This window comes from Sphaeramia orbicularis, chromosome 3 (assembly GCF_902148855.1).
Source record: "Sphaeramia orbicularis chromosome 3, fSphaOr1.1, whole genome shotgun sequence".
In the NCBI taxonomy this organism is placed as follows: Eukaryota; Metazoa; Chordata; class Actinopteri; order Kurtiformes; family Apogonidae; genus Sphaeramia; species Sphaeramia orbicularis.
In genome coordinates, this window is record NC_043959.1 from 57,157,143 (window position 1) to 57,178,844 (window position 21,702).

The window sequence follows — 21,702 nt, forward strand, 5'->3', positions numbered from 1 at the left end:
ACGAGGTTCAAGTGTTACTGCAGAATACTTACAAATATAGTGAGTGATAATGCATAATAAAAGGAGGGATAGATAGATAGATAGATAGATAGATAGATAGATAGATAGATAGATAGATAGATAGATAGATAGATAGATAGATAGATAGATAGATAGATAGATAGATAGACAGACAGACAGACAGACAGACAGACAGACAGACAGACAGACAGACAGACAGATAGATAGATAGAAAATATAGTCAATGAAATAAAATATAGTGAGTGATAATGCATAATAAAAGGAGGGATAGATAGAACGATAGATAGAACAATCGATAGAATGATCGATAGAACGATCGATAGATAGAACGATAGATAGATAGAACGATAGATAGAACGATCGATAGATAGAACGATCGATAGAACGATCGATAGAACGATCGATCGATAGATAGATAGATAGATAGATAGATAGATAGATAGATAGATAGATAGATAGATAGATAGATAGATAGATAGATAGATAGATAGATAGATAGATAGATAGATAATTAGGCAAAATCTAGGAAAACCCTCCCCATGTTGATACAGTAGTTGATAGCACAGTAAAAGAAAAAGTGACATCATTAACATTCACCAGTGTGCAAGCACAGCAACACAAGCAAATCTCCAACCCCCAGATGACTATCAAGCAGTGTGTTTTCTAAGCATGGAGGTAATGAGACAAATACTTATTACTCAAGTAAAAATGGCATGAATATTAGCATCGCATTAGGCCTTGAATTTAATGATGTTGTAATGTCACAGTAACTAAAAGGCAAAAAAAAAACTTAAACATTGTGTAGGGAATAAGTGTGGGAAAATGTGAAGGAAGCAAAGTTTGTCTCAGTGCACTGTAGAGGCATGGAGGAGGAATATGAATGCAAAAAAAAAAACAACAACTATTTATCAAACAGGTTATAACTGAACTTAAATCATGACCGCATGGCATGCAAAAACAAAACTATACAAGATGATTCCATTTTTTTTAGAAGTAATGACTTCAGCTACAGTAGGTGAATAGATGGTGATTATTTTGTGAGAAATGGGACCATCAGTACTCACTAAAGGGGTGCAAGGGGTCCAATATTCAGGGTTCAGCTCAGCTCGAGGACGGAGGTCCAGATATTCAGGGTTCAGTTCAGTTCGGGCACGAGTTAATGTTCCCTTTATGGAAGATTAAAAAAAGTCTGTTAGAGTTGTTTGTCTTTGCTTGGATTTCTTTGTCATTTATACAAATTGCAACTGAAAAACTACTGGTTTACTCACAAATCCTACTAAGTAAAAAAAAGTAAATAAATAAATACAATAATGTAAAAAATACTGTTCTGTACACAGCTCTCAGTGGAGCTTGAGGCTTTTACTGAATAACATATAAAATGAGCATAAACATCATGATGAGTATTCACTGCAGAGCGATTCAAAACCCCCAATTCCACATTCCACGATGAAATTTCAGCAAGACTTCCTAAAAAGTGAGGAAGAAATTATATTCCATATGATATATTATGTACAGTTTTCCATCCCTGAGGCTCTACGGCCTAAATGACAGGCCAGTGGAATGGACTGAATCTGCTGGGCCCCATGAGGTCTATGATGTATACTGTAATTATCTGCTGATTCTCAAAATGGCTGTGTGTAATGAGGCTATGCTGCATGAAGCCCCAGGCATAAATCACTGTCTTTAACTGACTTCCAGATGACCAACAACAACACAGAGCATAAGCAAAGAGAAAGGAGTTGGATGGGTTATCTGGGCAGCACTACGATATAGCATCCAACTTCTGCTTCTTATCAGCAAAGGCCATATTGTTACCCAAACTTGCTTACTTAAGATAGTTTTCTGTCTCCTAAAAATAGTCAACTCACTTGCACTTATTCTGGGCTATTTATCTGTTTACTGCTCGGCTACCAATGTATTAACTATTTGGTGCTTTATTTAGCTATGCAACACATAGCAGGCTTTTTTATGCCGCGTTAGGCTCAACTGTGTTGAATGGCAACATGCCAGTCTGTCTGCTGTCACTGGCATGAAACAGTTTCCATCATCTGACTCACACAAATAAATCAACAGCTACCACCTCCAACACACACACACACAAAGAGATAAAAATACAAGGGGATATTCTACCTACATGTAATCTAATTTTAAAGTGTAAGGATTATAATGTGGCTTTGTGGATATCAGGGAAGGCTATTTGCACTTTACATACACTTGAGTCAGACTGTTGTTTCTGCTGAATGTCCTTAAAATCCATTTTTGTGTTGGTGTAATACATTTGTGACATGCTTGGAATAAAAAGCAGCACGGGACATAATTATGTTGTGTATTAGGTATGTGGAGATGACGAATGGGTTTTAACAAGACTTTAATGTGACTTAATTTATATGTGACTTAATTTATTCTGGTTGGCACAGTTTATCATGCTTCTCTGAGGTTTAATACTAATTCTAAAGCCATGACGCATTACTGTGAGTTGTATTCCCGAGTGGGATGGTCTGCCCAGTCCACTAGGAGGCTGGGATGCTGGTACACCTTTATTTACAAGGCCATATTTGGACTATTGCCCTCCTATATTTGTCGGTTAACCCTAAAACACCAAACATATCATATTTATTACATGAGTTTTGAATCCCTCTACATCAGGGGTGTCAAACTCATTTTAGTTAAGGGGCCACATTATGCCAAATTTGATCTGAAGTGGGCCAGACCAATATAATAATAACATAATAATATATAAATAATGTCAACTCCAAACTCTATGTTTTAGAGCGGAAAAAGTAAAATTATGAAAATTATAATTATAAAACTGTTTAAATCTATCAACTATCCTTTAAAATAATGTGAATATCATGAACAAACTGAAATTTCTTAAGAAAACTAAGTGCCATTTTAACAATATTATGTCTTAGTTTATTATTTACACATGTAAATTACAACTTACAGATCACAGTGGATCAACAAATACACAAAACATTTAATAACAGGCAGAATATCGGAAAACTTGCACTTCAGACATTTCAAAATGTTCATATTTGTTCAGGTTATTCGCGTTTTTGTGAAATGATAGTTTGTTTTAGTGTAAATACAGTAAAATGACATGAAAATTTTTACATTTACTAAAGAGAAAAATTTGGAGTTCTGAGTATTTATAGGTTATTCTGATAGTATTTTACGGATCTGACCCACTTGAGATTAAATTGGGAACCTGAACTAAAATGATTAATATCTTTGGTGTAATTTTTACATTTCACAAATTCATCCCAGGGGCCGGACTGGACCCTTTGGCGGGCCAGATTTGGCCCCCGGGCCGCATGTTTGACACCTGTGCTCTACATGATCACTGTGATATTTTTTTTCTTGAAAAACCTGATGTAAACAATTAGATACATGCAATACACAGATAATCCACCAGGGGGGAGGAATTCATTCACCAGAGGCCTTTCCAGTGACACTAAAAATTGTTGTTAGCTAAAGAGGAAGGAGGCAGAACTGTGTTAATTTTGAAAATGAATTACCAATTTGTTGTTGTTTGTTTTATGTTTTTGTTTGTTCAAAAATAATAACATTTGAGCATTGAGACCCGATGTATCAAATATGACACAAAATTGAAACTCATACATGGAAATTGCTATTTTTAAAAAAATGTGGGTTGTTAAGAAGGACCAATAAAGGCTCCAGTTTCAAAGAACTGGAATTTTCTGTCAATGACTTAATGGTTCAGGCTTTACAGGGTTAATAACAAGAAGAAATGTAGATTCTTATTGTCTGTGATCAAATGTTCAGTTGTTCCTCTCTGTACCTCTCGCACATACAGAACTGGGTAAAAGAGCATTTGTCTACTCTGCTCCTTGCACATGGAATATGTTGCTAAAAGACTGGAAACTGACTGAATTGATGTCCTTGAATGCTTTTAAATCCAAACTCAAAGTGCCAGAGACTCAATAACTTGCACTTGTTTTTCATAGTTTGACTTGTCCTGTAAATTTGTGTGTGTTGTAACTGTGTGTCGTAACTGTATGTTGTAAGTATGTGTTATATTTTCTGCTCCCCCTTGAAAAAGAGAACTCCCTTGAAAAAGACGCTTTTAATCTTGATGGGATTTTTTTCCTGGTTAAATAAAGGTTAAATTATATATATATATATATATATATATATATATATATATATACACAAAAAATACAATAGAGATCCAAGGTTTAATTGCTAATTGTATTGTTTTTAACCGTTCTTGTTTTTTATTTGTATGTTCTGTTATCTTTTTTTGTTGTGTTGTCCTGTTGATTCTTGAATTACTTTGGCAACATGTGTAACTGCTTGTGTTTTCTACTGTCATATGGCTCAAACGGTGCCCATGCCTCAGTACAACTGAAGATAAGCATCTTCCGAAGATACTTGGACAAAAAATGAAAGATTTCCAAATTGATGGTTTAATTGTTCATAATGGCTAATGTCTAATTATTTTAAGCTTTGATCACATGTATCACCGTGAGCCAATCATATCACTTCCCTGTCATCACTCAACGTTCTAATGTTTACAGCAGTGGGCCAACTCTTGTGGTTCCGCAGAGTAGTGATGTTCGATAACACGGATTTCCTTTCCGATCTGATACCAAGTAAAATTCAGGCTGGAATCAGCGATATCAATCCGATACCGATACTTTGTAGAAATACACTTAAAGTCTAGAAAAAAAAATGTATTTCAAATCGTAAGTTGATAAAGAATACAAGACATGAGACTAATTATTGTTTAATTATTAAGAACTACTATTAAAATGAAAACTTGCAGATTAATTCACGTTACAAGAACGCGTTAACATGAAAATTCTGAACATGTAACACTTCAACTAAAGCATCCAACATTGACACTTTCCCACATTTACAAGTTTTTGTTAAGGAACAATAGCATATTTGCTGTTTTCTCCTTTAGTCTGTTCCATTTTTTACTCAGTACAGTCGGAGTGAGTCAGAGTTGTCTGACAGAGAAGCGTGACGCAGTACACACTTACCCAGGCGGAAGAGGAAGAAGTATCAAGTATCATTTGGACAAGATCCCAATAGTTTAGGTACTTTCCACTGTGTTCCTGATATACATTACCTCAAATGACCGAAGTATCAAAAGTATTGATATTTTGATTTGTGAATCGGCTTTACAGTGTAAGATCTGGTATCGGAGAAATCGATATTTCAGTATCGATCCACACATCACTACAGCAGAGTGGATTTCTTAGCTGTGAGGAGACAGATTAGTGACATATTTGGTCATTTCTACATTTAGTTTTGAAATATTGTAGCTGGTCTGTGGTTCAGCAGCGTGACAGACTAAAGAGCTAATATGAAGTGACCTTGCTTTTTACACCTTGAACTGTCATCTGTCTCACAAAATGATCAATTTGTTAATGTTAGATATTATCAATTAGTGGCATAATTTGCTATGAATACGATGTTCATGGGTCATCACAGAGGTTATTTGTTATAGAACCAACAGTTCCCATAAGAGATTATTAAGGCTCATGTATGCTCTCTTTATGTAGGTAATATAGGTTTGTCTGTTTGTAACGTTGTCAAACATCGCTCCCTTTATACTTCCACGCATCCAGTGTGTTGGAACAACCGTTTCTCAGTCAATCCACCAGAGGGTGCTGCTCTTAATTACCATACTGGTACCATACCATAAGCAGAGTAAAGGTTTTTGAGGAGAAGAAAGTCAATAATAACAAACAAGGCGACGACAGAGGAAGTTACACTAATGTAGACATTAATGTTAATATTGAGAAGGGTAGTCGTCATAAATGTAGGTAGTTCTCCCAGTAACTCACGCAGTCCCTCTTTGAAAAATTCGGCAATTTCTGGTAATTATTCTCTTCAAATCTCAACACTGCCTCCACGGTTCCTGGTGGTACTGCTCCGTATTCTCTGTCTGGGTACGCATCTGCAAGCTACAGGAAAACGGGCAGAAATGTACGGAATGAACGCAGAGGAAGGACAGAACGCTCTGTCCATAACCATCTGCATCTTTAACGTAGAGCACAAATGAGCCTTTAATTAGTTAGTTAGTTTATTTGTTCCTTTAAAGGTGCAGGAGACTTTTGTGACCAATTTTTCATCATATCTGTAAAACCTCAGTCATAGCCTAAGTATCACGAATCTGAAAGTCTTTCTGTGATTACTCACCTGAATCTCTTGCATTACAGTGAACAATTTGGAAGTACCATCCACCAGAAACAAACCATGTGTTTACAAACAGAGCCGGGTGGGAACTCGGGCATCTTCGGAATTTTGTCGCAACGTGCATTGTGGGAAACGAAGGCTCGTACAGCCACCTTACAGCGGCAGCTGGAACAGACATGACAGACAACAGACAGATGGAAACGGCTGGAGGAATATGCATAGAGGGAAGGGAGCTCCTGCCGTTTCCGCGTTTCAGCCGTTTCCGCGTCATGTTTGTTTCATCCATATAATACCATATGGTTGCGCTGCCACTGTCAGGTGACTGCGCAAACCTCCCTTTCCCACAATGCATGTCGCAACAAAATTCCGAAGATGCCTGAGTTACCTCCCAGCTCGGTTTGTAAACAAATGGTTTGTTTATGATGGATAGCACTTCGAAATTGTTCACCATAATGCAAGAGATTCAGGTGAGTAATCACAGAAAGACTTACAGATGCGTGATACTGAGGCTATGACTGAGGTTTTACAGATCTGATGAAAAATTGGTCACGAAAGTCTCCCGCACCTTTAATGAAAGCGGACAACAGAATTTATACATAATTGCTCAGTACACTTTCAAATCAACACCTCCATGATTGGAAAGGAGCAGCAAAAGGAAAACATTTCTTATATTTGTCTGCCCCTTAATTGAACAATTAAAACAAAAAGAAAAAATGGTCAGCCTTCACCTACAACTGATTTTCAACAGCCTACACCAATAACACTTTGATTATAACAGCAGCAAAACAAACTGATTTACAAGCTCAAAACAATTGATCACTGACATCCAATTTAAGTGGGGTCGCAGTGGCGCACTGATTAGCACTTCCACCTCACAGCTACATGTTCTGTCTGTGCCATTAAAAACTAGCAAACATAGGTTAATTCTCTTGTCAGTGTCCTTGACCACAATGCCGATGAAGATCTGGAGATGGTCCCAGAGCACCTTCAGCGGCAGCTCACTGCTCCCTCTGTGTGATATGTGTTAATGTTAATGCTAAGTAATGTGTGTGTATTAGGATGGGTAAAATGCAGATACTAGTGTATGTTTCCCTATGGTGATAATAAAGCCAGTTAACCTTTAACCCTCCTCCCATAGGATCAGCCTCAGGTCTCCCTCTGACGAGCCCAAGACCTTGATGGTTACACCTAAAGATTAGAATTATGCATCTTTAGACAGAAAATCATTAGGTCGTTCAGTGTGTTGTTTGAAGGTCTAAAGAAAATGACGATAATGATGATAATGCTAATATGACATCTTTGCTATATTTATGCCTATGTATTTATAGAAATGTACCCTTACCTTACTCCTGTAATATCAGTATGTTTTTTTTTGTTTTGTTTTGTTTTTTTGTAATATGGCTCTTTAACCCTTTCATGCATGAATTATGAGAACCTTAGTCATGAATTTCCCCCCCTGTTTTGATTCCTCTTTAGGCATGAAAAAAAAAAAAAAAATGCGATTGACAGCTTTTTATGAACCTATTTTTCATGGAGTTACACAAATGTCCACTCAAACGGATACGATGTGTTTAATTTTTGAAGCCAAGAAATGTGTATTTACTGATATACTGTGAAAACTATGAAATAAAAACACTTTTCATGCAGCTAATCTGATGTTTTCTCATATTTAAACATACTCTACTCACTTCATGGAGATAATATACAAAAAAAAAACTGTTTTGTTAAAGAAAAAATGATAATTACAGTCTAATAACAATTGATTTACACTCAAACATGTTACTGCAGATCAGGTTCATCCAGAACAGCAAAGTTACATGATGCATAAGCATCCACTGTGTTGGCTGATATGGAACTAAAACAACGAAACTCATGAATATATAAGAGAACAGCTGTAGAATAGCTGTCCAGTGTAGTGACCACTATGCATGAAAGGGTTAAAAAGTTCACATCAGGAAAACGGTGGTTAGAATGTAACTTTTAGTAAACAACTCAATTTATTTCTTAAATTTGAAATAACTCAACTGGAAGATATGTAAATGAAAACACCAGTCATTTACATTCATGCAAGTCTTTTTTTCATATTTCAGATGGATATTTGCATATTTCAGATGGACATGATTTTTGCTAACTAAATTTGAGCAACTCATTTACATTATCTTGTCTTCCACGTGGCACATATGTACATGTGAGCACATTTTGCAGACTACTTTGTCATTCCATTGGAGCTTTTTCAGTTGTCAGTAAAACCTAAGAAGTAAAGAGGCCACATTATGTTAAATTAAACCACGTCGCTAATAAGCTAATGCAGGTTTGTCTTAAATATAGACTGACAGGCTGTCAGCAGAAGTAAACATAAAACAGGGAAATATATTGAATTGTAAGATGAGTCAGTCTGTTAATCCCACAGAAATGTCACTATTCATGAATTATTTTGTATTCAGGAAATACAGCAGCAGGTCAGGGACGACTAATGATGAGTAAATGGGTGCATCTTCAGGGTTTGAGGTGAGCTCTTAATTATACAATATAGAATTAGTTTACAGAAGCGTCATTGTTAATTTGTTCTTGAGTTTATTTCGATTTAAAAAAAAAAAAAAAAAAATCTACATCACAGCAACTTGGATCATCAGAGCTTCAGTTGGGGTGGGTGGAGCAGATTATTTTTCAGTTGGGTTGTGTGTGTATTTGACCCTCAATTTAAAAGTATATTAAGCCCCATCTTGCCCTCTAACGTCTGCTGGCAGCGACAACACACAATAACTTTTTATGGCTATATGTTCAGGCTCTGGCAGTACTTGGGCTTGGTTCAACAGAGAAAGATTCTGCAGATGATATGAGATGGGAAACTTTTACGCACAATTTAATTTTTAATATATCATATATAAACTAAAGTACAATATTTTCCTACCCTTAATTGAGGTTAATCCAACCACATAATGCAAAGGTCTAGGCCAGGGGTGTCAAACTCATTTTCTTTCAGGGGCCACATTCAGCCCAATTTTATCTCCAGTGGGCCGGACCAGTAAAATAATAGCATAATAACATATAAATAATGACAATTCCAATTTTTTTTAATGCAAAAAATTACATTAAATTATGAAAACATTTACATTTTACAAACTATCCAAACAAAAAAGATGTGAATAACCTGAAAAAAAAAAACAGAAATTTCTGAAGCAAAATAAGAAGAAATAATAAGAAAAATTTGATCAATATTCTGCCTCAACTCATGATTTCTACATGTGCATTACAGATCAGATCTACCAAGACACAAAACAGGCAGAATATTGTTAAAATTGCATTTATTTTTCTTTAGACGTTTCAGGTAAGTCATATTTGTTCAGGTTATTGATGTTTTATTAATAAAGGATATCAGAATTTGATGTTCTTTGCAGTAGATCAAAGAGAAAAAATTGGTGTTGCAATTATTTACAGGCATAATGTCATTACTTTTTTCACATTAAACCAAGAAGAAAATTTGGAGTCATTATTTCTAGGTTATTATGCTATTATTTTCGAGTTTGACACCCTTGACTGTTCATATCTTCTTCACTTTGCAAAGCCATCCCACGGGCCGGATTGGAACCTTTGGCAGGCCAGTTTTGGCCCCCGGGCCTTATGTTTGACACCTGTGGTCTAGGCCTACTATCCAGCCAATGTGCAAATTATTATTTACAACAAAATAATGTGTATTAAGGGTAAGAAAAATACAAATTTACTATGATAGTAAGTGGAGGAGAAGAATTTATATTTTGGTAAGTTTAGGTTTCTTTTTTTTAATCGATGAGAAAAACTGCATTTTGAGTGTTTACTGGCGGTTGTTGATGGGATTATGACTGTAAACATGGTAAAATCCCCTTTCTAAAATGTGCTAAGGGCGTTTTAACAACAGTATACCTCACAAATTCTTCCAATTATTGGAAAAAAAAGAGTGAAATAGGTGAGACCAGGCTAGAGCAATCCTCCACCTTTATCTCATTATGCATCTTCCAAATATATCCTACTTGTCTGACGCTCTAATTAATGGTAGTCCTTCTCCATAAACCGCCCTGAATGTGAGATTATTTACTAGTACCTAGCAATTTATTATCAGTGTCATAAGTGACACAGACAGGGGAAGTGAGAGTTGGCAGCATTATAATTGATCATTTTTCACTCCACAACGTCAGAGTGATTGCGGTAAAATCCTTGGTTGCAGTGTGCGGTACTGTCAGCACTGACAACAAAAATAAGGTGCTTGAATATTACAGGTTATTGAGATTGATTGAGTGCTCGCAGTGACATCAGTTTTCAATACACTTTCCATTTCCCGAAACGACAAAAGTAAACTGTTTTGAATGCAGCAGCAAAAGATAAAGATCATTAAAGTAACTGTGGCACAAAAAAGTGGATCCAGTTCTTGGTGTTGCATACTTTTCCCCTAGTCACTTAATCGAAAAAGGACATTATTGTATTTTTTCTCTTTCCTAATTGGTGTAACTGTGTCCAGAAATTATAGTGTATAAGACTTTTTTATTTAATATGTGTTGTGATATGGTCAATATTGTTTTTAGTCTGTTGTTTTAATTGAAAAAACACATTAACCACACAAACTGGTTTACAAGAAGGTTTAGTGATTTTGGAGCTATGTGGAACCACTGGTGGGTAATGTTTTCGCAGCTAAGCCTACTCACGCAACATCTAGCCCATGGGTCAGCAACCTTTGCAATCTAAAGAGCCATTTTTAGGACAGAAAAAGTAAAACACAACTGTCTGGAGCCAAAAGATACCCTTGTACCTTTCCTCAAACTGGTGACTCTTTAAGAAGTGCTTTAGGAGTCATTTGTACAGAGTATGTGGAGAATAAATCAAAGTTTCAGTGCATTTACTGAACTACAAAGAAATGGCAATACTTAAAAAAAACAGTGATTGTAGCGGCCATTTTTCGTCAAAATTAAATCAACTTAAAAGTGACTGAACTTCAGACTTTAACATAATTCAAATAACCACTGGATGCACCATGGGTTTGTGGTTTACGCAGTCAAAAACCTCATGTCCATACCATAGATGTATTTCAAGTGGTTTATTTTCAGGATTTTTGCAGGCAAACAACAACCACGGTCTTTTGTGCTGTCTCTCCTGCTCATCCTGTCTGACCGTTTGTCTGACATTGGCTGGCCAAAAACCATCGGCCCACCCAGGTGTATGCTGATCTCCCTTAGTGCTGCCTATTTATGCCCAGGTGCCCACGGTCTAAACCAATAAGAAAACACAAAACAAAAAGGTGCTAAATACTAAAAAATAAAAGCAATAACCAAAAAGCCAAAAAAAAAAAAAAAACAATTAGCAAAAAATACGAAATTAGTAATTAAAAAAAAGTAAATTAACATTGAACAAAAAACTAAATAGACAAATAGTTCCTACAGTAGTTGCTTTTCCATTGGACATCTGCGCAAAACTTTACAGATATTTACTAAATGTCGAAAAAACAGAAGTGCATAATGCCGGTTTTTCCATTAAATCACAAATGCTATGATTTGTTTATTTATTATCGCGAGATGACACAAGAAGTCCTTCCATAAACATGGCGATGAATGTAAATATGGTGTTGATTTAGAGATATATTCATTATTATTACCTCCACCAGGAGGTATTGTGATCGCTTTGCTTTGTGTGCGTGCGTATTTGTTTGTTTGTCTGTTAGCAAGATAACTCAAAAACTTATGGACGGATTTTCATGAAATTTTCAGGAAATGTTGATACTGGCACAAGGAAGAAATTATTAAATTTTGGTGGTGATTGGGGGTGGGGGGGCCACGGGGGGGCCCCACTGATCGGCCTTGGCGGAGGTCTGCGCTCTCCAAGTGCTTTTCTAGAAAAGACAGCTCAGACCTCCGCCAAGGCCGATCAGTGGGGCCCCCCCGTGGCCCCCCCACCCCCAATCACCACCAAAATTTAATAATTTCTTCCTTGTGCCAGTATCAACATTTCCTGAAAATTTCATGAAAATCCGTCCATAACTTTTTGAGTTATCTTACTTACAAACAAACAAACAAACAAACACGGGGTGGGGGGCAGATCTGTCTTAGCGGAGGTCTGCACTCTCCAGGTGCTTTTCTTGTTATTATATATTACCCCTCTATCTCGCACTAAATTAAAAAATGATTGGGTTTCCTGATGTGTCTACACATACTGCGACATGTTTCTTCTCCTTCTTCGCTTGTTGTAACATCCGTCAACATCCGTTTTTTTAATTCCCCTGACTCCAGTTGCAGAAAAAGGTCTTTTTATTGCAGTTTTGCATGATATAAAATTTGCGCTACACCTGAAAAACCACTTCTTGCCAGCGCAAAAACTTTTAATCGAAAAATGAGACTTTTGGCAAAATTGTCGTTTTGCCATTAGGTACATTTTTATGCACAAGTTGTATTTGCGCAATTTGAGAGTCAATGGAAAAGTGACTAGTGATATTTGTCATTATTTTTGTTTGATGCAAAAATTACCCGGTAAATGAAGGCTTTCGTTGCAATGGAGAATACAGATGAATACCTTCAGTGTTATAAAATTAAAAAGTTGTTTACTTTTGCTCCTATTACTATTTTTTTTAGAGTAGGGTCGACATTTTTACAACTGCATAACGTCACAATCACTTTATTGCAATGGCAAAATGTGTACCAAAAAAAAGTGTTATTCATTTCCATGTGACTGTTGACAAAGCCACATTGAGCCACTGGAAATGGGCCAAAGAGCCATATGTGGCCCCAGAGCCACGAGTTGCCTTCCCCTGATCTAGCCCATACAATGGACAATAAAACTGCTGTATTTATTTTTATGCCTGCTTATGTATTAACTGTTTGAGTATGTTTTTCTGTATGTTAATTACAGAAATTGTGGCTAGGATAGGCTCCAGCACCCCTGTGATTCAGATTTTTTTTTTTTTTTAGTTTGGTTTATTTTGAATATGCAACATGACAAAGTAATCTTACTTAGTCCTTAGAAATAAAACAGATAGTAAGAAGTTATGAAAGAAAACAAAAAAACAAGAACAAAACTTATACCTATACATGACTTCATTTGCACATTTGAAAAGGAGTGGGAGGAAGTAGATCTTATTTAATCCCACCCCTTCTCCACACAACAGTCTATCCTTTAGCTTCCTATCAGTAGAATATATGAAAAATCAAGTCCCTTAGATCTCTTATGAGTAATGAACCTCACTTATTATCCTCACATACACATGCATACACATCCATATTGACATGCCAGAAAAGTAAATAAATAAATAAGTACATACATACATACATAAGTCCTTGAAGGCAACACAAATGAATACACAATAAAGAAAACAATAAGACAAAGTAAACAACAGCAGCAATCAAACAAAACATAACAATCAAGAAAAGCACTCGGAGAGCGCAGACCTCCGCCAAGACAGATCCCCCCCCCAGGAGCATCACCAAAATTTAATCATTTCTTCCTTGTGCCAGTATCAACATTTCCTGAAAATTTTATGAAAATCCGCCCATAACTTTTTTGTTATCTTGCTAACAAACAAACAAACACACACGCAAACACTCAAAGGAAACAAACGCACAAAAAACAAGGACCAACCAAAATCAGACAAGATGGAATATTAATGTAACATCAGTATTAGGACCCTCTATCTTTATACTGGGACCAGACCATCTGTTTCTACAACACTTTAAATCAGTGGATATTTTGGTGAAATGGTTGAAAATGAAGGCAACTGTCAATGTAAGTAAAAATGCCTCAGAAAATCTTAAAATCTGGCACTTCATTCCTACTCAAAAAGTGTACAAACAGCAAGTTTGTTTTGGATTTGAAGCTACTTTTATACCATTAAGAACTGGGCATGAGACAGAGTACCCCTACTGGGAAGGCATCCAGTATATCACAGGGTTTGCAGAAATAAATAGATAATGTTGCACATCTATGGCATTTTTCAGTGTATACCCGTACTGCAAGTCTTTTGAGCTATAGATGGAAAATGTAGCACATGGCATCTCTCTGAATTCTAACTAAAAACCCTCATGCTGTGAAGTGAGAGTACTAACCACTGCGTTCTGCATGTTCTCTGACAACTGCCGCAGATAAGGAACTCACCAGAAAGATAATAAACAAACAAAATATTCTTTTGCAATTTAACACGGTCAAGTTCAAACCCAAATATCAAATTGGTATGGAAAAACATAAGGCGAACGTGCAGCTTTGGAGGCGCAGAGCTCTGCCATTGTACTATTGTCATATAAGAGCTCTTGTTGGCTGTGCCAGATAGAATGTAAGTCTGCTTTTTCTCTGTCCAAAATATGAGGATTTCTAAGCGAGTGTGCTGTAGCGCTGAACGTTTCACTAACTGTTTTTGGGACAATATAAGATGGCTGGAAAATATCTGTGGAGTAAAAGTGTAAGCAATGTGTACAGGGTGGGGAAGCAAAATTTACAATATTTTGAGGCAGGGATTGAAAGACAGTGTATGACCAATTAATTTATTTAAAGTCATGAGTATTTATTTGCCACAAGAAAATGTACATAATAGAAAATGTTTTTATTCTGTGTGTCCTCCTTCTTTCTCAATAACTGCCTTCACACGCTTCCTGAAACTTGCGCAAGTGTTCCTCAAATATTCAGGTGACAACTTCTCCCATTCTTCTTTAATAGTATCTTTAAGAAAGTCGACATTGCTGTGTGATGTTCTATTGGTAGCATGTTCTAAAACGTTCCAAACAGCAGAATCCAGAGGGTTTAGATCTGGGCTAGAGGGCGGCCATAAACATGATTCCCAAAAATTGCTTAAGTTGGATTTGTTGTTGTCAACAAGTGTTTTGGTGTTCTTGTGTAAGATTTTAACTTCAAATCATATTTTACTGCATTTCTAACGCTCTTGTTGTCTACCTCAAGTTCAGTTGTCATTTTTCTCATGGATTTGGTTGGATCCTTTAGGATTTTGGATTTGAGAGCTTTAATAAAAGCTTTGGTACGTTTTTTGTTACTTCCTCCACTTCCAGACTTTCTCGTAATAGTTTTGCTCATAGTCATTCTCTTCTTTCCATTATAAACAGTCTTTATGGACACTCCAACTATTTTTGAAATCTCCTTTGGTGTGACGAGTGCATTCAGCAAATCACACACTCTTTGACGTTTGCTTTCCTGATTACTCATATGGGCAAAAGTTTCTGAAAAGGTATGGATACTAGTGTTAGGTATGATTATGACATCAATATATGTTTGGTTTCAAAACAATTGACGTAGTGCCTGCTGAGAAAAAACAACTACGTGTTCATCGTAAATTTTGCTTCCCCACCCTGTAGTTATAGAAAATATCTACTCAGTAAAAATGAACATTAAAAGAGTTAACCCTTTAAACTAGGGCTGTCAAACTCATTTTGGTTCAGGGGCCATATTTAGCCCAGTTTGATCTCAAGCGGGCCAGACCAGTAAAATAATGACTTAATAACCTATAAATAATGATAAATCCAAGTTTTACCTTTTTTTTTTAGTACAAAGAAAAACCCAGTTAAATTATGAAAATATTTACATTTTACAAAAAATATGTGAATAACCTGAAAAAAAAAACAGAAATTTCATATGGAAAAATTAGTGTAATTTGAACAATATTATGCCACGACTTATTATTAATACATGTACATTACACACAATGGTACATAAACATTTGGTAACAGGCAGAATATTGTTACAATTTTGGAGTTTGGAACTAAAAATTTGAACAATTTCTACAATATTCCATCCCTTATTATTAACACAACTACAGATGACAGTGGATCCATAAATGCATAGAACATTTAGTAACAGGCAGAATATTGTTAAAATTGCACATTTCGGGTTCTTCATCTTTGTTTTTATGTATGTATTTTTTTGTTTTATTGTGAAAGAATAGTTTTGTAATTGTAAATATTTTCACAGTGTAATGTTATTTTTTTCCACTTAAATTTTTTCCACATAATTTTTCACAAAGAAAATTTGGAGTTATCATTATTTATGGGTTATTGTCTTGTTATTTTTACTGTAGATCACATTGGTCTGTATGTGGAACCTGAACCAAAATGATTTGGACAACCTTGACTGTTCAGGTTCATTTTTGCACTTTCATCTTGCGGGCCAGAATGAACCCTTTGGCGGGCCAGATTTGGCTCCTGGGCCGCATGTTTGACACCTGTGCTTTAAACCCTAAGCCTAAAATGGTTCATCTGGACTTTTTTTTTTTTGGACTATAAAAAGGATAGAAAATATGCTGTGAGTGAGTCCTTTTGCCCATTTTTCCAGAGCACTTAGAACTTTCAAAACCTAGCCGTCATTTACAATTTACTGTGTGTCATAATACGGCTTTATTTCTTTTCACGATACTATCGATATTAAAAAGTACTGTATCGATATTTTTAGATATTTATTCAAATGCAGATATGCCAGAGGTTCATTTTTGTTTTTTGGTTTTCTTTATTGTTTATATCTTATTTATTATTATTTAACTGTTTTATTAAATAATGGTTATTTGAAGCATCCTAAAAGCACTTTTTACTATCTGTGAGAGGCAGATGTTAGTTCCTTTGTTGGGATTGCACAAAAATAATGTTATGATGTTAGTTCTGAACAAATAGAATATGAACATTTGAACTGGATCTTAATCTGTAATGTCTGTAAAACAAAACTGAAGTTTTAACACAGGAACATTTTGTGATATAGCATTAGATCCTTTTGTGATCAAATAAATGTTAATACTATTTGTTCATATTTCTGGAGTAATTCAACTCTTCTTGGAAATAATCATTAAAAAAAAAAAAAAATTGCCTCTTTAACAGTATCGTGGTATATTGTGATATATCGTATTGTGATCCTCGTATTGTGATTTGTATCGTATCGCCAGATTCTTGCCAATACACACTCCTATTCATTACCATAATAACCCAAAAAAGCCTTTAAAGAAAACATCTCATGTTTCAGAAACTGATGGAATTTTTCCAATTGCACAAACAGTGACAGAGTGACACGTTAGGTTTTAAAGAGTTAAAGTTCCCTTCGATCTTACTGATAACTTAGTAGAAATGAACCTTTATGACCAACATGGAAAAGTGAGGAACAAAACCATAAAGCTCAAAGTCTCCATGGACCTGTAAAGCTACTGTTGAACCTGTCTGTATCCTGTGAGCTGGGAAGATGAGTTTCATTAGAGGAATAAAACACACTTTAATTAGCTTTACCATTAGTCTAGCCCTGCCAAGCTTTCCAAGACACAAAAGACCTTTAGTTCTGTTTAATTACCTTAGAGATACCACTGTATGCGCTCTGTCTTGACATCACAAGACAACATTCGGTTCTCAACAAGTGTTGTGTACAGCTAAGAAAAGAACACAACGTTTATCTTGTGACTAGTGGTAAGAGTCATGGGAGGAAAACCAGCACATTCCACATTAGCGCATAAGACGTTCATTCAGCTTGTTTATTTATTTATCTACAAATGTATTTATCATTAATTATATTATAATGCTTGATGGATACAACGTAAAGGTGAGCAGGCAATGTGGAAAAAAAAAAAGAAAATGGTCGTAAGAGGTCTGAACAGATGATATACAACAGTGAGCATATTCCACTTGTAGTTGTGTTAATAGTTAACACTTACTGCACATTAAAATCAATCACAGCATCATCTGACTTGTCTCTGGAAATTGCCCAGTATGGGTTAATATATTATGGCTATAATCACCCTGCGCTGGCACGGCTGTCTCCTTCTTAGCAGCCTGCTGAGTTACAGTCAGAGCTGTGCTAATGCAAATGAGCTCATAAAGTGGCCCAGTGTGGGGAATCTCCCTCCGGACATTGGATAAGATCAGCTGAGCAGTGTTGTTTATAATTCTGAAATCCAATCCCATCTTCATCCCAAACAACTCGCTTTTTGCTCTTTCCTTGTCCCACATGCTTCGCTTTGCTTGGACTTTATTCTAATACTACTAATAAAAAAAAGGACGTATGACAAATGTACTAGATGGGTGGGTTTAGGAGATTGTGATTTTGGGTGCACGGGAAAGAAAAATGTGCAAACGTAAAAGGAAAATGGAATATAGGAAAAGAAATTGGTGATGGTTACAAAATGAGAATGCACAAAAGGGTGCTACTAACTTATTTATATTAAGCTGTTGAGATGGCTGGGCGAGAAAATCTGTGATTATTATTCTTTGATTTGCAAAGCTACGCCATGATTGGCCCTTCCTTTGGTGGTGGCATTAAACTTTATGTTTATGGGTCCCAGTGTTAAGCCCATTTCCACGGTCCCTATTCCACACACTAAGTATTGACATTCCATTTAAGTTGACGATAGTGTGGAGGGTATTTTATGACAGAAATGTAATGGAAATGCAAGCAGTGGGCATTGCAGTAAAAAATATCATCCAATTACAAGAACATCTTTGCATAGTTGCAGTGTAAAGAGGATATGCATGGTGCACCTCTGCTTTGTTCATAAGAACAAAGGGAGAGGGATTCATCTCGGCCCTGTGCCCCCCCCCCCCCCCCCCCCCCCCCCCGACTCCCCCTCTTCTGTTTCAATACATACAAAGACAATATTCTCTAATGAAAAGTCTGCTCTATGTGTGTGCGTGTGTGTGCAGAGATGAAGTTACATATAGATAATTTAAATGATAATTAATTACATTAGTGTGAATGTACCTCTGCTACATGTACATAAACACAGGCTCGCTGACTAATGTACATTCAGAGAGGTGAAAAAAAGAAATGTAAAGCTGAGGGTCCTTAACATGCTTATTCAATCAAGGTGCTTTGTGAGCGAAAGGAAAACAAATTAGGTTTAAGTCTTGTGACAAGACAAATAAAACCTAGATCAATTAAGAGGTTGAAAAAGACAGCCGTCCAGTGCTCAATGGGGCTACACTTGCTGTTACAATTTCATTCTTGAGCCACAGAGAAGCATTGATTCTCTCTGGCAGCCTGTCCTTGTCATTACAGTCAATGCTGAGGCCAGCCCAAGCCATTCTCAACTACCACTAATGGCTTCAAGGAATTCAGACAGACTTGTGGCAGAATCCTAATAAGCAGATTTTTATAAATTTAGAGTGCAAGGATGAGAAGGCAGAATGCTGCAGGTCGTCCAGAGAACACAGTGAATGTATTAACAAAACAATCCTCCTCCATTACTGTACACTTGGAATTACTTTTGTTCTAACAGGCTAAAATGAGATGAGGTGATAGAGAGGTTAGCTCGTCTGATGAAACAGGTTGCAATAGTAATAATTGTAACCTGACTGAACAAACATTGTGTCTGTTTTATGTTCCACACCATTTAAGTAGCGAAACAAAAGTGTGGAAGTTCAGCAGTACTTTTTGTTGTCATTCTTTTTCAGCCCTTCATCTTTTCTTAGAGAGCACCTTTCATCTCTCAAGTGTGGGACATCTTCTTACTGGGTGTCTGCCCATGTTTCTGCACTCTGAGTCGTCTTTGCCCAGGGATTTATCCCAAAGGAGCCATGTACAAAAGGAGAAGAAAGTTGTTGCAGTGCAGCACTTTTCTCAGAGATCAGATGGGTTTCTTGTGGTCACTCTGTTGTGCACTTTTCTGACCTTCATGGTCCTTACAGAGAGTAGTTTTTGCTTGTTTCCCCTGAGGGACAAGTATCTTTTTAAAAAGATAAACTATAGATGTAGTTTAGAAAGTTCTGTAGCCTACTAGCCATTTGTGGTTGTCTGGCAGTGTCTTTTAAAGCGAGGAAGGAAGTTCAGGAGGAGGCAGGGCAGGCAACTGCTCGGGGCCCCAGGCCATTAGGGGGCCCCAAAGGGCTGACAAACTTTACTTCAGTACAAAAGTGCACTGTAACTGCAGTTCTAACACAGTTTCATTTAGGGATACAAAACACTAAAATGTGTTGTTTGAGCTGTAAACTGAATTGTGTGACTCAATTGTAATGAAGCACAACAATCTTGGTGATAATACACATAAAACCCACAAATATGAGTACATGAAAACAGCTCAATTTGCAACTTCCTGTATAAAATTCCTCTTGTGCTTTCCAGCCTTAATGCTGATGAAGAACTGCACTTTTAATTATATTTTACTACAACTCTGTCATTGAATTTGTATTTTTAAAAGAAAGTAATGTAAACAGCTCCAATCAGAGGTGCTCAGTCAAACTCTGTATCCATTCACAGATTGACCTGGAGCTCTTCTCTATTCTGAACCACCAAACTTACAAATAAAAATCGGACCAATGGCCCTGTAGCTTACTGGGCAAATTAAAAGCTTTGGGCAATGTATCCAGATGCCATTTATTATCACCCAGTTCTGTGTATTTATTCTATTACAGAAATAGCCCATGTTTGGGTCATATTCCAATCAGATCTGTAAAAAATTCAAATTCCAACTTGATATCATTGATACTGATTTATTGGATCAATCCACTTCCTATCTGTTATAATGGGGAAATTTTTCAAAGTGGCACCAAATCCAGAATCAGATCCGGATCCAAATAATTTCACAAACTTTTGTTGACATCATCATAAAGAAGCTGTATACCAAGTTTGAAGTCAATCGGAATTGTAGTTTCAGACAAGAAGAAAATTGAAATTTTTGTAACAGACGATGACAGACGACACCGGATGCCGCATGACGACAATAGCTTGTGGCCTGTTGGCCGGTAAACTAAAAAACAGGCATTTTACCACATACAACTGCTGCATTGACTGGGTGATTTCGTCATACTGAATCTACGGGTTCTAGATGTGGTAGTTTTTATGCTGTTGTGTATTTGTGCATGCTGTACCGCATTTGTCCGACAGTCACCGCCAAAGCATTCTGGCCATAGCAACATATTTGTAAGGCTATTGTATTCCAAAACTACTAATATCTCCCAAAATAATGGTCCTATCAACTTGCCATTTTCACTAGTCTCTTCCTTGACCAAAAATACATAAATGTGCCAAACTGCAGCAGTCAGCTCTTTCTGGATTTTGTGTGAATCCCTGGACACACATACACGCACTTACACAGAGGCCACTTGGCTTTTACAATATATATGTCACAGTAGAGATTGAAATCCAGTAGGATTACTAATCCTACTAGGACAGATTGAAATTTTAGTTTATCCTAGGACAAACTGAAATCCTACAAGAAATTAGGATCTGAAGATTGGAATTCCAATCTGTCCTAGGAGAATTTACAATCCTACTAGGACAGATAGTAATTTTAGTTTGTCCTAGGACACACTAAAATTACTATCTGTCCTAGTAGGATTAGGAATCCTACTGGATTTCAATCTCTACTGTGACATATATATATTTGTAATGTCTTTCTCAGGTGGTAAAACCAGTACATATACTCAAAGTAACCACTTTAGAACAGGGGTCACCAATCCTGGTCCTCGAGGGCCAGTTTCCTGCATGTTTTAGATGTATCCCTCTTACAACACACCTGATTCAAATGATAAGCCTATCATCAAGCTCTGCAGAAGTCTGATAACACCTGCCTGGTGTGCAGGAAGAGGGAAATAT

At 36.5% G+C, this 21,702-nt stretch overlaps 1 protein-coding gene across 4 annotated transcripts in view; it reads right to left on the reverse strand.

The window, feature by feature from the left end:
* pcdh9 (protocadherin 9) overlaps positions 1 to 21,702 on the reverse strand; it is a 406,959-nt gene that overhangs the window by 319,052 nt on the left and 66,205 nt on the right. For 3 of the 4 annotated variants that reach the window (XM_030122701.1, XM_030122699.1, XM_030122704.1), the window contains exon 3: positions 1,086 to 1,187. The exons of the other annotated variant lie outside the window; for it this stretch is intronic. In XM_030122701.1, coding sequence (XP_029978561.1) covers positions 1,086 to 1,187 — 102 coding nt within the window. The remainder of the gene's footprint in view (positions 1 to 1,085; positions 1,188 to 21,702) is intronic. 4 annotated transcript variants of the gene reach the window in all.